The sequence below is a fragment of the Gavialis gangeticus genome, unplaced genomic scaffold (genome assembly GCF_001723915.1).
Source record: "Gavialis gangeticus isolate Ggan-Ray unplaced genomic scaffold, GavGan_comp1, whole genome shotgun sequence".
NCBI classification, from domain to species: domain Eukaryota; kingdom Metazoa; phylum Chordata; order Crocodylia; family Gavialidae; genus Gavialis; species Gavialis gangeticus.
In genome coordinates, this window is record NW_017729024.1 from 45529510 (window position 1) to 45544334 (window position 14825).

General features: G+C 46.5%; 1 protein-coding gene and 1 long non-coding RNA gene across 2 annotated transcripts in view; one reads left to right on the plus strand and one right to left on the minus strand.

Moving 5' to 3' along the window:
- Positions 1–3637: 3637 nt before the first annotated feature.
- Positions 3638–14825, minus strand: part of KIAA0368 (KIAA0368 ortholog) — a 100491-nt gene continuing 89303 nt past the window's right edge. Inside the window, exons 41-48 of the mRNA XM_019517047.1 lie at positions 14328–14536; positions 12922–12965; positions 11950–12142; positions 11018–11162; positions 10251–10356; positions 9034–9122; positions 7432–7503; positions 3638–6559 (exon numbers count right to left, since the gene is read on the minus strand). Of these exons, the coding sequence (XP_019372592.1) occupies positions 6420–6559; positions 7432–7503; positions 9034–9122; positions 10251–10356; positions 11018–11162; positions 11950–12142; positions 12922–12965; positions 14328–14536 (998 nt within the window). The 3' untranslated portion in view covers positions 3638–6419. The remainder of the gene's footprint in view (positions 6560–7431; positions 7504–9033; positions 9123–10250; positions 10357–11017; positions 11163–11949; positions 12143–12921; positions 12966–14327; positions 14537–14825) is intronic.
- Positions 9086–14825, plus strand: part of LOC109297352 — a 23139-nt gene continuing 17399 nt past the window's right edge. The window contains exon 1 of the long non-coding RNA XR_002097295.1: positions 9086–9179. This is a non-coding gene — a long non-coding RNA (uncharacterized LOC109297352). The remainder of the gene's footprint in view (positions 9180–14825) is intronic.

The following is a 14825-nucleotide window of genomic DNA, read 5'->3' on the forward strand; positions in this document are numbered from 1 at the left end:
AGCATACAACTCTGTTAGCTACATTCTCTAGATCAGAGGTTCTCAAATTGTGGTCTGTGGACCACCACTGGTCCATGAGCTCCATTGAGGTGGGCTGCAGAAAGGTTGCAGAACAATTGAGAATATCTGTACCTGGCCCTGCACTTGATTTTTTTTTCTGATGACAGAGACTAAATGGTCTGCCAAGACCCTCAGCAATTTTCAAGTGGTCTGTGAAAAAAAAAAGTGAGAACCACTGCTCTAGATGTAAAATGGACTCCACCTTCCTTGTGCAGGCTGTCTCCTTAGTTGAGAGATCCAGAGGTGCAGTGTTTTCAGCCCAGAGCTTATCTAACTCCAGCCTATTGAGTTTCACAACTTTAGTGACAATTAAGTTACTAAGTGCTCATCACTAGGGATCCTGGTTTTCTCCATCTAAAAATCACAAATTCTCCGATTTAAAACCCCCAAAATCTGTGATTAAAATGAAACGCCATTATATGTACATACAGGTATCAGTGGAACACAATGTTTTGTTGATTATATTTACAATTTTGAAGCAATTTGAAAGCCTACCAGTGCCTCAATCACTCTAAAGTCTAAACACCTATAAACTTTAGCTATTGATTTGGGGTTTATCATGGAAAATCAGATCTCTCCCTGCCCCTTTGTTCACCAGGACATGGGTCTAGCTGTGGCTGTTCCCACTGCTTTGTGGTGCTGAGCAGCCCATGCCTATGCCAGTGCCTCTCACTCCCCATCCTCAGCCCTGCCCTGTTCAAGGGGGCACCACAGCTGCCAGGACTATAAGGCCAGAGACCGGATACACAGCCCCTGCCTCCCTCCACAAGTCCCAGCTACCACCTGTGGGAGGCAGCAGCTGCTGCAGCCCTCCTTCCCAGGCAGCATGGCCAGTGCAGAGCCCATGGTGGGGCACAGGGACAGGCTGCCCGCTGTGGGCTCTGGCTTCCTGTCTTGCTGCCCTCCCCCTGGGGGCTCCACAGCCTAGTGGATGGGGCCCAGCATGGCAGAGCAGAGTGGGTTGGGGAGGCTTTTGCCATTGCTTAGAGCCCTGTGCTGCCATGGCAACACCAAGCCCCAGACTACCCTAGTTGGGCAGCAGCCCCAGCTCTAGCCCTACCCAACTCCCTCCCTCACTATGGAGGCCTCAGTCTTCCCCCTCCCCACCCCCAGACTTACCTGCAGGGAGCTGCTCTCCAGGCTGCCTGGTAGCTGTGTGCATGCCTAGGTATACACATGGTGCCCCCTGCCTGACCGCCCTCTCCCCACTCCCTCCAGCCCCTTGCAGGCTGAAACTCTTCCAGCTTGCAAGGGGAAACCCAGTTCCTGCTTTTTTTCCTTAAAAAACAGTAAACTGGATTTTCTCATTTTCATGGCAAAGGAAAAACCCAGATCCCTGCTTATCACCCTAAAGGCAATGATTTGCCCTTGGTTAAGATGACAGCAGCAAAAACAATCTAGAAGGATCAGATTAAAATAATATTAATTTACCAAGGCTCATTACAAGGTTACTCTACTAGGAGGAATACAGTGTGATTTCCTTGTAGCCACACATTAGGCAGAAACAGGTAAAAGAGATTTGAGTCATTTTTGCAACTGGCTCTTGGCAGACAGGCCCAAGTGGAAAACTTGTAGCAAAGGAAGATTTAAAAACAGACTCTCAGGAAATACAGTAGCAGACAGGAACAAAAGAAACAGGAGATCAAGAACTTAAGACTCAAGTTTATCCTGCAAAAGCCTTACCTTTTTCTTAAGTAGTGAGCATGCTACAGTTACAAAGTCCCATAGTAACAGCTGCAGAGCAAGGAGTAGAGAGAGGAATTGTTATTAAGGAAGAGATATTTACCAAAATAGATAGCAGTGGGGATGCACTTTTTTCAGTAGGAATATGGACAGAGATGGCTATGAAGCCTCATATAGGAGCAAGGCTCAGGCCAGAGCTCGTTCAAGGCTGTGGCTTCACCACTGTAATTTCCCCTCCTGTCTGAGAAACACCTGAGTTCTTGCACCTTCAGTTGGTCTGCAGCTAAGCTAGAGTGTCTCAGATTATGATCAGTCTTTGAGTGCTTTTGCTGATTGTTACAAAAAGGCCACCTTGTATTTTGATTCCATGGCCACAGAATTCTCCCTTTGCAGAAATGTGCTCTGTATGTGCACTGGAAACCTTTCTAGCCCTCAGAGAGCAGTTATAATTTTGAAAAAGAGAAACTGTAACATAGTGCTTACCTGAATATGCAGACCCTCTTAACAGAATTTTATAAGACAGTATGAACTGTCCCATTCATCTCAGTCTTGTGCCCTTGCACACACAGCTGTGGGATTTGCTATTTTTTCCAACATGCCACAATTCATACTTCTTTGCAGTATTTAACATCTCAGGGCTGATAGGGACTTAATAATTTTTATTGCTTGTTTCTTCTGGACCACCTTGTCTGCTGCCTCTTGCCCTCAGCCTTCCCCACAATAGAAGAGATATTATTGGAATATACAGTGTACTCCCCCAAATACTGCCTGGAGCCAGAGCTGGGGCAAGAACAGGGGTAAACCATTAGTGTATTTGGCCATTTTGGCCACTTGGGGAACAGGCAAGGCCCAGATACTAGCAAGATGAGCCACTAAAGATAACTACAGACTCCTCCTATTTCCCATGCACAGGAGGAAAATTATTGCGACAGCTGAGAGCCAGTGAGATGGGGAAAGAGAAACGCAATAGTTACTGGCTGCTCTTTGTCTTTGGTGGACATTTGACCGAATTATGTATCTGCAGGCAGGTTGGCTGCAGACTAACTGCACAGCAGAACAATTCGAGCTGTGGGGGCAGCAAATACTAGTTTAGTCCTGAGCAGTCTGTTAACAGCACTAAGAGAAAATGAAGGAAGGTATTCAAGTGGCCACATGCATCCCCTAAATGCTTTTCATGTAACCAACTGGTCCCAGGTGTACCAGGAAGGGTGACAGGATTCTGAGGTCTCCCACCCGGGAATATGTTTAGGATAAAAGTTGATTGAACTAAACACCAGTTTAGTTCTCTTGGGGGCTCACTGCCAGCAGAGGAGATACAGTGTTGTCTGTACACCCAAGTCCTACTGATAAGCAGTTCAATACAACTACCATAAATACAATTAACTGTTTTGCTTAGGTATTATTTCCTACAGCAACAGACAAGTGCTTCCTCAACTTCTGCTCTACTGTTTTCCCCTGCCTTATAAAAACCTTTGAGAGGAAGGTCCCTTGAACTGCATATGGAGTGCAACTGTATACGTGGCTGCTGTTTTAACGAAAAGCTGAGGGCTAAGTTCCTTAAATAGCAATTAAGTGATTTTCAGTGTTTTGGCCTAGACCTGCTTTCAGTTGCACTTACACAACAAATCCAAAACTGGCCCATTAGCAGTTTCAGTGCAGGCTAACTGATAGTGAACTACCAAGAGGTGCCATGGGCTTGGAGCAAAGCAATTATGTGGATAGCTGAAATGCAGATCATTGTCCCTTCAGCTGAATCAGACATACAGTAGAAGTAGTGAAATCCATGAGAAGTGCCTAGTGTGTAACACTAATGCCAGCTTGGAACTTTGCAAGGCAGTGGACAGCAAAAACTGACACACATGAATAGGGAAAAAAATTGCCAGTTACTTCCAAGAACAGGTCATGCACTTTTATTTAATGTTACCTTTTTGGTAAGTGGGAGAGCATTTTCTTTCACTCAATTCATTTACATACTTTGACAGCTGAGTACAGATTGTGGTGAATTCGATGGAGACCTTGCAACATTAGAAAACTTTCCTTAATATACATCCATTTAAGCAACAGCTCGCAGGTTAGAACGAGTGCTAGTGTCAAACTTGCACGTCTCACTCCTGGTATACAAAGCAGCATTGCAGCAGCACAAGAAATGCCCGAGAAGGGCAAAGTACAGTGTTTTACATAGTGCAATCACTCTTAGAGGAAAAACTCTAGGAAGGCCACATCTCTTTTTTTTTTTCTTGTCAAGTTTACAAATGAAAAGAGAATTGGGAATCAAACCTCTGTTTCAATTAGCATCAGCTTTGTGCAGGTAGGTTCTGTGTATAGGCACATGCTCTAGAGGAACTCTGAATTGGTTCTTTAATCATTAGAAAACATATTGCTTTGTGATTCAGAGAGGAACCGTTTTACCATCTCTAACTTCCCAACGATCTTGACCAGAATTGTCAGCCTAGCTGTCATTAGAATTCCTAGAACATGTTCTTCCATGTACTATAAACTACCTAGGGGAAAAACACCAGGTTGTTCTGGCAACTACTTATAGCCACTCAATCATCTTAGGTTCTGCTTCCAAATACTTGAGTCCCCGCTGAAAGCAGTGCATTGGAGATCAGAACCTCTTAGGTTACTGGAACTATCTGCCTGTTCCTCGAGCTGTATGAAAAAACAAGTCGGATAAACAGTCACTGCAGCAAAGTAGTCGGGGCATTTCCTCTCATCAAAAATGAGCTCTTGTGAAACAAGATTTCACAGAAGGCAAGTTCTGCATTCATTTAAAAGGTGCCTTCATCAAGAGATTTGCCCAATATTCTTTTAAAATTTACAAATGTGCTTGGTACTCCGAACGACATGTAAACAAAGAGCAGCTCCCTGCCACGAGGTCATAGATAAGCACCTGCTCTCAGCACCAAGGGATTGCCTGATGAGAAGGGCTCACTTGATGCATTAGTGCTTGCTGAGGTTCCTGAAAGGCTGGCGGAGTCATCTACATCTGCCGAGAATTTCTTGCCAGGCATGCACTGGCTGCCTTCCTTCCTTCTTTCCATCAGCACATCAGACTGTTAAGGTGAACCAGTGCCAAAAACATTGATTGTTAAAGAACACACAGCACCCAAGGAAAAGGCGAGTCCAGAATACTCACTCCCGAACATGCCACCTGCTTAGGGAAAAGGTGGGTGCCTGGCTGGGTTATTCAAAAGATTCTCTCCTTTTAGCTGACCATGTCAGGAGGGGACTGGAGAGCACAAGGGAGCAAATAAGGAAATGACAGGCCTTTTCTTACTGAAATCTGTGGCAGTGGTGTCACCAACATCAGCAAAGCAGCATCCTCAGAGAAGCTGTACATATGCTAAACAGATTGAGTTACAGTGGCCATTTTACACTTCTCAAACCTGTTGCCACAGCAGCAAATTTTATGTCTTCTGTCTGTGGAGAGGAAATGGGGAGGGCACTATGGCTAGGTAATCAAATAGAGGTTTTACTTCACATTAATGCCGACAGTCTTTCCGAAGTGCAAATTAAAAGGACTTGCTGGAAACCAGCCCAAGCTGGTGCCTGACAGAGGAGCAATTATGTCATTCGTTACAAACATTGAGAAGTCTAAATTGTTACAGGTTTCCAAAGCGAGAACAGGGTTATGAACAGGAAGGAAACAAGTACGACTACAAAAATTTGTCACTGGCAAACTTTGAACACTCTTGAAAAACATCTCTAGAAAAGGTTTCATTTTAACTTTGTTTTCTGCTGCAGTTGTGGAGTGTCATGCAAAACAACTTTGAGAAGAGCAGTGTTCCACCTGTCAAGGTTTGCCTAGTTTCACAGACTCAAACCACCTACCCCCCATGGCAACTCATTAAAGTGCGCTCTCACGTGCATCCTTTGGGGAACATAGTGATTGTTGAAAATTTGGGAGACTGGAATCTATGAGCTGGGGGAAGAAGGGGAATATGGACTCACTCAGTCCACTTTGAGGTCAGAGGTGGAATAAATAAGTCAAAAGTACTCTGCCTTTCACAACCAACATGGGCAATGGGAGGGCGTGCAAAGGAGGAGGACCAGGCTGGACTAGCAGAAGGTGGAAAGCTGGGGTGAGATCCTGCCCCCAGTGAAGCCCATGGGTGCTTTGCCACTGACTGCAATGGAGACAAGAGTTCAACTCTTGCTGATGCAAATATTAATTTCCCCCTGTTCTCCTGGGGACATCCAAAGAATCACTGTTTGGACATCAAGTATTAAATCTCCATGCACACGCACACACGCGCGCACACAAACACACACACAAACACACGATACAATGAAATGAAATTTAAGCATTTCATTTTCCAGTGTTGGTTTTTCCAACCACCTTCAACAGCTCTTGTCGGGACAACAGGGATCTAAAGTAACTCAAGTAAATCCTTGCCTATTTTAAAAAATCAGATGCATCTTACACTTGGCATTTTTTTCAGGTCACACACCTACGAGCCTGCAAAGGCAAATCATTAGAGGTATTTACTGATACAACATTACCTAACCAGCAGCTTAAAAACAGTAAAAATAAAGTTAATGGGGAACAGAATTTAAGGCATTTTTATTTTGGCCAAGGAATGATGCATGCTACAGATTAATCTTCATTTTCCCACTTGGTTTTCAGATCACTGCACTGTGTGTTTTACATGGCACTTCGTTTGTTTTTACAATTACTCAAGGTTTTCAAGTATTTTCTTCAATACAGATGCTTTCTCTTGCAATTCAGGTCTGCTGTCCAATGCCATGGTAGTTAACGAGCCCATGAGAAGCTCCCTGCTTTGTGGGGTGAGACTTTCCCACTGTTTAGACTCTAGGCGGAGAAAGAGAGACAAGGCACATTTTGGTGTTATTTTCACGTGAATGCTAGAGTGGCTTAAGTAACAAGGCTACCTGGATGAAGTGAAGAGATTCCTTGAAGGGCTCTCTATTGTGTTGGGCTAATTCAACCCGACTTACAAAGATGCCCTGGCTTCAAGGAAGAGCAGCAGTTGCTTAGGCCCAGCTATACTGGGTCCACCATGCTCAAGCACAGGGGCAGAGTCACTTCACGATGGCTTCAAAAGAAAGGAGAAGAACACGCAGCCACCTCCTGCTACAGTAAAGGAGGTGCACAGGGCTACAGGCTGGAGCCTAACAACTTAAAGGAGAAATTTGCTAAACAATGACAAAGAACAGCCACAGCTGCACTGGAGGCCGGAGAGAACACATCTGTTTTAGGTCTAAGGATGGTTTTTCAGGGAATAAATTCTCAAACTGAAGCTGAGGGGCTAATTGCAACAGCTCCTCCACCCCACCAGAGGGCAGACTGTGGTCCCTCCATGGGGCACTATGTAAAATCTGAGCCCACAGATTATCCAGAGAGTTGGAAGCAGGCCTGTGTTGCCTACACAGAGCTCTTGCTCTCCCCTCCAGGGGAAGAACTCACATTTCAGACCTCAACTTTACCCCTATCTTCTCCAAGACTGTCCCTCCATGTCTCCTTCCTGCTCCCATGTACAAGGCTGCATGCACATCATACATCATGACACTACATGCATTTCCAGGAAGGAAAAGCACCATTTGCTGGGTCACAGTGTTGCTCATAGGGCATCTAGTGGTGGCACTGCAAGACACTGCGTCTCTACACTTCCAGGCCTCTGAGCCATGCACTGAGCTGGACTCCCGAAGCCCAAAGAGCCTCACCTGAGAGTTTGGTGAGCAGCAGTTCTATCACAGACAAGGCTTCTGTTCTTATGGAGGTGTAGCTTTTATTTTCTGAGAGAGAAAGAACATATTCAGAGTGCACAAAGAGAGCATTAACTATTTGTAATCACAGAGCACTTGAGCTCGTGCAGTTCAGAATGCTTCTGTCCCTCACGTAACCTGTACAGAATGCCCCACACATCTTAACGGCATTGGGCTCTGCCCATACAGGCTCCTTATGCCCTGTTACTGAATCCACAAAAGCATCAAGCAGGACCTTCCACCACAAACCCCACGGTCCCTCTGTTTCACAGGTGAGAGGAACAGGAAAGTGACAAGCCTGGTAAACACAGCAGCACCATCCGATTTCTACCCAGGAGCCCTCAAGAAACAACTCTTGTATGTGAAGGAAGCTCTCTGCCAAGAACTCTGTGTGGTCAATGCTTAAAATAATCATCTGGGGATTTTCTAATTCAGCAGAAGGTAGGGCAGGGTGGCCCCTTAGAGACCACCTGGTTCAGAGAGGCATGACCTTCTGTAGGCAACAGCCTACTTCACAGATGCTAGGAATGGTCCTGCTCTATGTTCTGCCTGACTCCAGGGTAACAAGGCTAACTACCTCCAAACAAAGATGAGGCTGCAACAGGAGGCTTCCACTAGTGAGCACAAGGCAAAAACAGCTCTGATCAAGTTGTTTTCCTGAGACCATTCTGCAGCACAAAAGCCTGCGTGGGCCTTAGCTACAGAGGTAAAATCCTCACTCCCACTTCAGCCTCTTTATGCTGGAAAGAGCTGTATTGGCAAAAATCCCTGGAAGTATAAGGCCAGGGAAGAGTCCTTGGCACAGCAGATGGCTGTAATGTTCATACTCAGGACTGAGCCTGAAGTGAGTGAGCACTTTGGGGGAGATTCTGGGCAGTGCTGCCATCCACTGGGGAGGCTGGCATAGATTAGACAGGCCTTTCCATCCCTGGGATCAGCCTGCATTGTGGAAGGGCACAGCAGTTGCTTAATACACAGGTAGCTTGGACCCTCTCCAATGTGCAGCACAGAATGTCTGGGGAAACCGTAGAGGAATCTGTGGTTGGGGATAAATGTGGGCTACAGGTTCTGACATGTATTAGGCCTAGCTTCAAAGAATATATTTACTCCGTGCCCTGCTCCAGTGTGCTGAGCCTCAGGCCAGCTGTGAACAAGCTGACAGAGTAGAGCAAACATATCAGACCTCTGTGTTACAAATGGCTGAGCTAACCACAGGTCTCTACAGTACCCTACAGAGTGGAACATGGACATAGCCAGAAAGTTTGAATGGAGAGAAGGGAAAATGGATCTCACTAAGCAGCAGTAGAGTTTGACTGTATGGAAGAAAGGAGAAAATATGGAAGTAAAAATGCCTGCCAGGACAGCTTTCCATGCAGGTACATGAAGAACTATCTCCCCTCTCCTAGAAGTCAGGCATTTATAGGAGATTCAGGGGTTTCCTGCTTCAGAGGAGTTTGATGTCCCTAGGCAAAGTACCATGGGCAACTCCACTTTCAACAAAAAAACCAACAACATTGAAATAAGCAATTAATTCCTAGCCACCTGTTGGAAAATATTTACCTAGTGAGTGTGTGATAGATGAGCAGGTTTCCAAAAGTATGCCTCTCAAAGCCCCAGGGTCCAGGTGCTCCTCATCAAAAAGCATCAGCCTAGCAAATTGGAAAGCCATGTTAGATGGGTCAACTTGGGAAGAGGTATAAAGTGGGGTCCTGGATCTAGTATTAAACATTAACATCTTCATTAATGATTTATATATGATAGAATCAAGTATACACTTGGCAAATTTGCAGATGACACCAAATTGGGTGGAGTTGCAGACATTCCTGAGGGTAGGGCTAGGATCCAGAATGACCTGGATGAACTGGAAAACATGGTCCAAAATTAATCAGATAAAACAGAAGGACAAACGCAAATCCTGCACTGAGAATAAAATAATTGCATGCACAAATACAGACTGGGGAATGATTGGCTAGGCTGCAGAACTGCAGAGAGGGACAGGGGGTTACAGCTGACTGTAAGCTGAATATGAGCTAACAGTATTGCAAAAAAACCCAACAGCATCCAGTGTTGTATTAACAGGATTCCACTTGAAAATCAAGGGAACTGATTCTTCTGCTGTTTTCAGCACTGGTGAGGCCTCACTTGGAGTACTATGTCCAGTTTTGGGTCCTACACTTCAAGAAAGATGTGGGCAGATTGGAAAGAGCCCAGTGGAGACTGATAAAAATTATTAGAGGCCTGGGAAACATGACTTATGAGGAAAGGCTGAAACAACTGTGATTATTTAGTCTGGAGAAGAGAAAACAGAGGGGGGACAGGATAATAGTCTTCAAAATACCTAAAGGGCAATTACAAAGAGGATGGAGATGGGCTTTTTTCTGTGGCTTTAAGGAACTGAACCAGGAGCAATGGCCTCAAGCTGCAGCAGACGAAATTTAGACTGGAAATAAGGACGAACTCTCTGACTATGAGGGTGTTAAGCACAACAGGGTACCTAGAGAAGAAGCTGTGGAATCTCCACCCCTGGAAGTTTTCAAGGGCAGGATGGACAGACACTTGGCTGGGATGGTTTGTTTAGTCAGGGATGATCCTGCCTTCAGCAGGGGGCATAGGCAGATGATCTTGGGAGGTCTTTTAAAGCCCTACTTTCCTATGATCTACTGAACTGGTTTTGAGGAATTATGATGGTCCCAGTTACTGTGCAGTTGTCACAAAAAGGATCAACATGCCAGAGCAAAATACGTGCAATGGAAGCAAAGCACAGGCAAAAGAATTACCCTTGAAAATAGGCATTCATCGCCTGCAGGACTCCCAGCTGCACTTTCCACGTGCTAAGTTTCAGACGCTCGCACATTAACTTGCACAGCTCTTGCCGATAGCAGCCTGCAAACAAGTTAGGGTTTTGTTACATCAACAAGCAAAATTAGCAGCAAACATTTCCCACTTGGCAAAGTCACAGTTTGCACCATAGCTCCCAGACCTGGCTACCATCACAGCCTCCTCCCACAAACCATACTGAAGCTCTCCATGATTCAAGGCAAGACAGCACATTTCTTTCACAAGTAGCTGTAGACAAACAACTCAGTCCATATCCTTCAGAGGTGTTATTGGCTTCAATGGAAACTTGAGTACTCGGTGCCATGGACAGCTTGTTGTCTTATGTCAGGCACCCCAAGGTAGAAAGTGTTGGCCCAAGTGAATCATCACAGTGCTCCCCACTTGTTAACAGCGTAGCTAAGGGAGCTTGGGAGAGGTGTAAATTTTGGTAACTTTCATGAGTGAGGAGCATTGAGAACAGCTGGCTGTAGTGACTCAGTGATCACTTACTGCAGTGGGAAAGGCAGCTCTGCTTTTCCCCATTCGTGGCCAGCAAGGAAAATCTAACCCACTGTAGCCAAATACCTTCAAGGTGATGAAAGGACTTTGAAAACCTCTTGATATTCCTACCCTTCCCTCAATGTGCTTTCAGGCTTCCCTTTTAACATGGATACTCTTTGCCCCACCTACTGCTGGTCTTGCCTGTTATGTGCCTGACCCGACTTACGTTGCGTCTCCAGGCTCCTAGGCCAGGCCTTGCCCAGACTCTCAAAGGCACAGAGCAGAGTTTCCATCTGTAGCTCCTTTTCCTGTTCGTTCTCATCCTCATCATCACCCTTTGGTAAACTGGCTCCCATGCTCCCATGAGAATTCTGAAGAGGTATCAGGATGGGTGGGTCAGAAGAGGGGTGTGAGAAGTATCGGGTGTTGGCAGAAGAGAAGAAAGACCAACTATAACACTGGCTTACATTGTGCTACACTTGTTTAACAATACCTTGAGCCCAGCAGGCCCTGTACCTACTCACTGTATCCTTGAGATCCACTCAGTTTATTGCATTGCTGTTGCTATCAGCAACAGTTGCAGAAATTAGTATAATTTCTCTTTCATGCTGCAGGACTCTGGAGGGCTGTAATGACATTAGGGCCCAGGAACAGAGGAGGAGAATGCTTGGCATTCACACTGACATCATCCTGATCTGCAGATACGCAGCACCTGAAAATCATGTCCTGAGACTCAGGTGGAGGTAACAATCAATGGGGACACACACCATGTGCCAATAGCACGGTTGAAGAAGCAGTATTAGGAACAGACAGTGAGAAAACACTGGCTCCTACAGCAAGTGCCACAGGAGCTTCTCTCTGCTGCAGAGTAGTTATGCAGAGAGGCCATCGAGTGTTCTTGGAAAACACTACATCCTCTCAGTTGCACAGACCTCAACTTCAGCTTCCTTCCCAGGTCAGTCTGAAGGGGAGTGGATATCACCAAGACTCCCCCACTGAGAGGCCTGATGTACACCCCAACACTGGGCCAATCTGTATCAGGAACATGTCTCACTTACATCAGCAGGCACCAGGAAACAGGCCAGATTGGGGAAGAGGCATATGAGTGCAGCCCTCAGGGGGTTCAAAGAAAGTAAGCTCAGGAGACAGAAGGGTCACCTTCTTTATCATAGGGAAGATGATGTCAGCCAGCTCCTGGAACCGGTCCTCCTTTGTCACCTGCAGCACCTCTGCTGCACAGCGGAGGGCAACGATTTTGTACGTGAGGTTCTCTTTGCGGCACTCCTTCAGGATGGCCTGGACAACGTCACTGATGCTGGGCTGATTCGGCACTGGTTTCTGCAGCTCAGCACTGAAACACCAGGTGCATGAATGGTCAACGTCAAGTGCCATCCTCATGGACCCAGCAAATTCAACAAGGCCCCAGACTCCAAAGCCACAGACCCCAAAACAATTCCAAAACTAAGACTTCTGTTAGAATTTACTATTTTTTTTTTGTGTCAGTAGTGGATTGTTCCAAGTCCCTGTGCACCCTCTCAGTCTCATGGGTGCTGAGGAAGGGCTGAAACCCGGCCTGGCAAATTCAGTGCTCTAGGCTTCCCCAAGACAAATGGGTGATAAGCCAACCCATTCACTTCAGAGAGTACATTCATGAAGGGCAGAGGATGCATGGGCATGTCCACACACTTCACTCTATTTTGCCATTCAACTCTCCCCTAAGCACCATGCTAGTGCGTCATACTTCATCTCTGTAGCTTCCTTCTCATTTTTTAAATACATCCTTTCCCTTGCTTATTGTATTCCCTCTTCCTTCCACTCTTATCTGCTTTACTATCTCAGTCTTGTGCCTTATCCGTCCTCAAAGAACAGACACCCTGACCTCTACCTCAACAGATCCCAGCCCTCTCCTCCCTTCCATCCCAGCACCCTAGATCCAAGGAGAGGGGAAATAAAGTGTTCATGTCCACTGGGAGACTTGGGCAGTGCTCAGATCCTACCATCTCCCACTCCTCACTAAAAGAGCAGGGGACAGCAGAGTTTCCCAATCTCAGATCTGGCAGGCAGTAGCCATGTGTGGCAAACCCTTGCTGGAGAGTCTGAAGGTACAGTGCCTTCACTGGGAATAGTTACCTGCATGCAGAGACCACGCTGGCGACAGCTTTCAGCAACTCCTCCTGTGAGCATTAAACAGAAGAGAGTGCTCGTAAGCATCACTGCAGTAGGGTGGTGCCCTCCTGCTACGTGACACTTTTCCAAGTAACCCTGGGTGCTGGTAGCATCAACAGACACTGCAGTAGCCCTCAAATGCCACTCCCCTCTACCAGAGACAAGCTCTTCCCAGCACTCTGCTGCTGGACACGCATTTTTTGCTCTCTTCCTTCCCATTTCAGCATCCTTTACATTGTGTGATAGTCCCCCACTGGACACTGATGCATGGTAATATTACATGCCCCGACATTCTTGTTTATGTGTTTACACTGACCTAGCAGCATAAAGAGGCTGTCCAGTCTGTCCACCTGCAAGTTAGTCCCCTTTAATGGCTAGAGTAGTGTAAAGTGATCTTAAATGAGAATCTGACTGCAAGGTATTCTGAGCTCCAAACTTATTTCCATGAGGTACTGGACACAGCAAGAAACTCCCCATGGTACCACCCCTAGTTTGCCCTGCCATTTAAAAAATGAGGGCTTGTGCCACCTGCCACCAGTCACGGACAAAGCAGTGCAGGTACCCACTTTGTTAAAACTGCAAGAACCAGGGCCAGAAAACCAATGCCTCCCTCTGCATCTGAGAGGCATACAAGACAGATTCATAGATTCATAGATTTAGGGTCGGAAGGGACCTAGTAGATCTTCTAGCCTGACCCCCTGCCAGGGCGGGAGAACAACAAAACCCCAAAACAAGAAACGGGACTCAAATGAGTCCAGCCAGGTAGGCATCCAGCCTCTTCTTAAAGACCCCCAGGGTAGGGGCCAGCACCACTTCCCTTGGAAGTTGGTTCCAGCTCCTAGCCGCCCTAACTGTGAAGTAGTTTTTGCGGATGTCCAATCTATACCTCCTCTCCATCAACTTGTGCCCATTACTCCTTGTTATGCCAGCGGGCGCTAGGGGAAACAGCGTCTCCCCCAAACCCTTCTGGTCCCCCCTAGTGAGTTTATAGACGGTCACCAGGTCCCCCCTCAGCCTTCTCTTGTGGAGGCTGAATAGGTTCAGGTCCCGCAGTCTCTCACTGTAGGGTCTGCCCTGTTGTCCCCGGATCATGCGGGTGGCCCTCCTCTGGACCCTCTCCATGTTGTCCACATCCCTCTTGAAATGGGGCGCACAGAACTGGACACAATACTCCAGCTGTGGCCTGACCAGCGTCGCATAGAGGGGGAGGATCACCTCCTTGGCTCTACTCGAGATGCAAGCACCATCCGTTTAAAATCACCCTTCCTATACCACGGTGAACGTCAGCAGCTTCGTATGTTCCCTCCCTAGCCTCAGGGACTGAATACTTGCACCTCTGTGAACCCATTTGGTACTGGCTGCTCCTTTACCTTTCCTGTCCACGTCCTTCCCGGCAGACCTTGAAGCAGTGCAGTGAGCACCATTCCCAGATGGGGAGGTGCCAATGAACCAGTTTGCTTGGCAAGAGATGCCATGGCAGCTGCTCCCTGGGCTTTCATTTTCCAGGACTGGGACTGTAAAGCCTTCTGGGTAATGGCTATCAACTCTGGCATGTAGAGCCTGATGCCACCATGGGTACCTGTGTACAAAACAAAGAAAAACTGCAATTTTTTTTTTTTATATAAAAAGAAAACAAATGTGACCCAGTTAAAAACAGGGCTTTAAACAGCAATGGGATCCTCCTCCTCTTTTGGCTGGGAACTGAGTCAGTAAGTTACTCACAGTTTTACCTCAAGTAAACCATCATATGGAAAAAATGGGGGTCATTCCCAACAAATGAATGAAAGATTCTATGTTCCCTAGATCCTTCAAAAGGGGCTAATCTAGTGCTCCCCAAAAATCTACATAGTGTTACCCTAACAATGTCA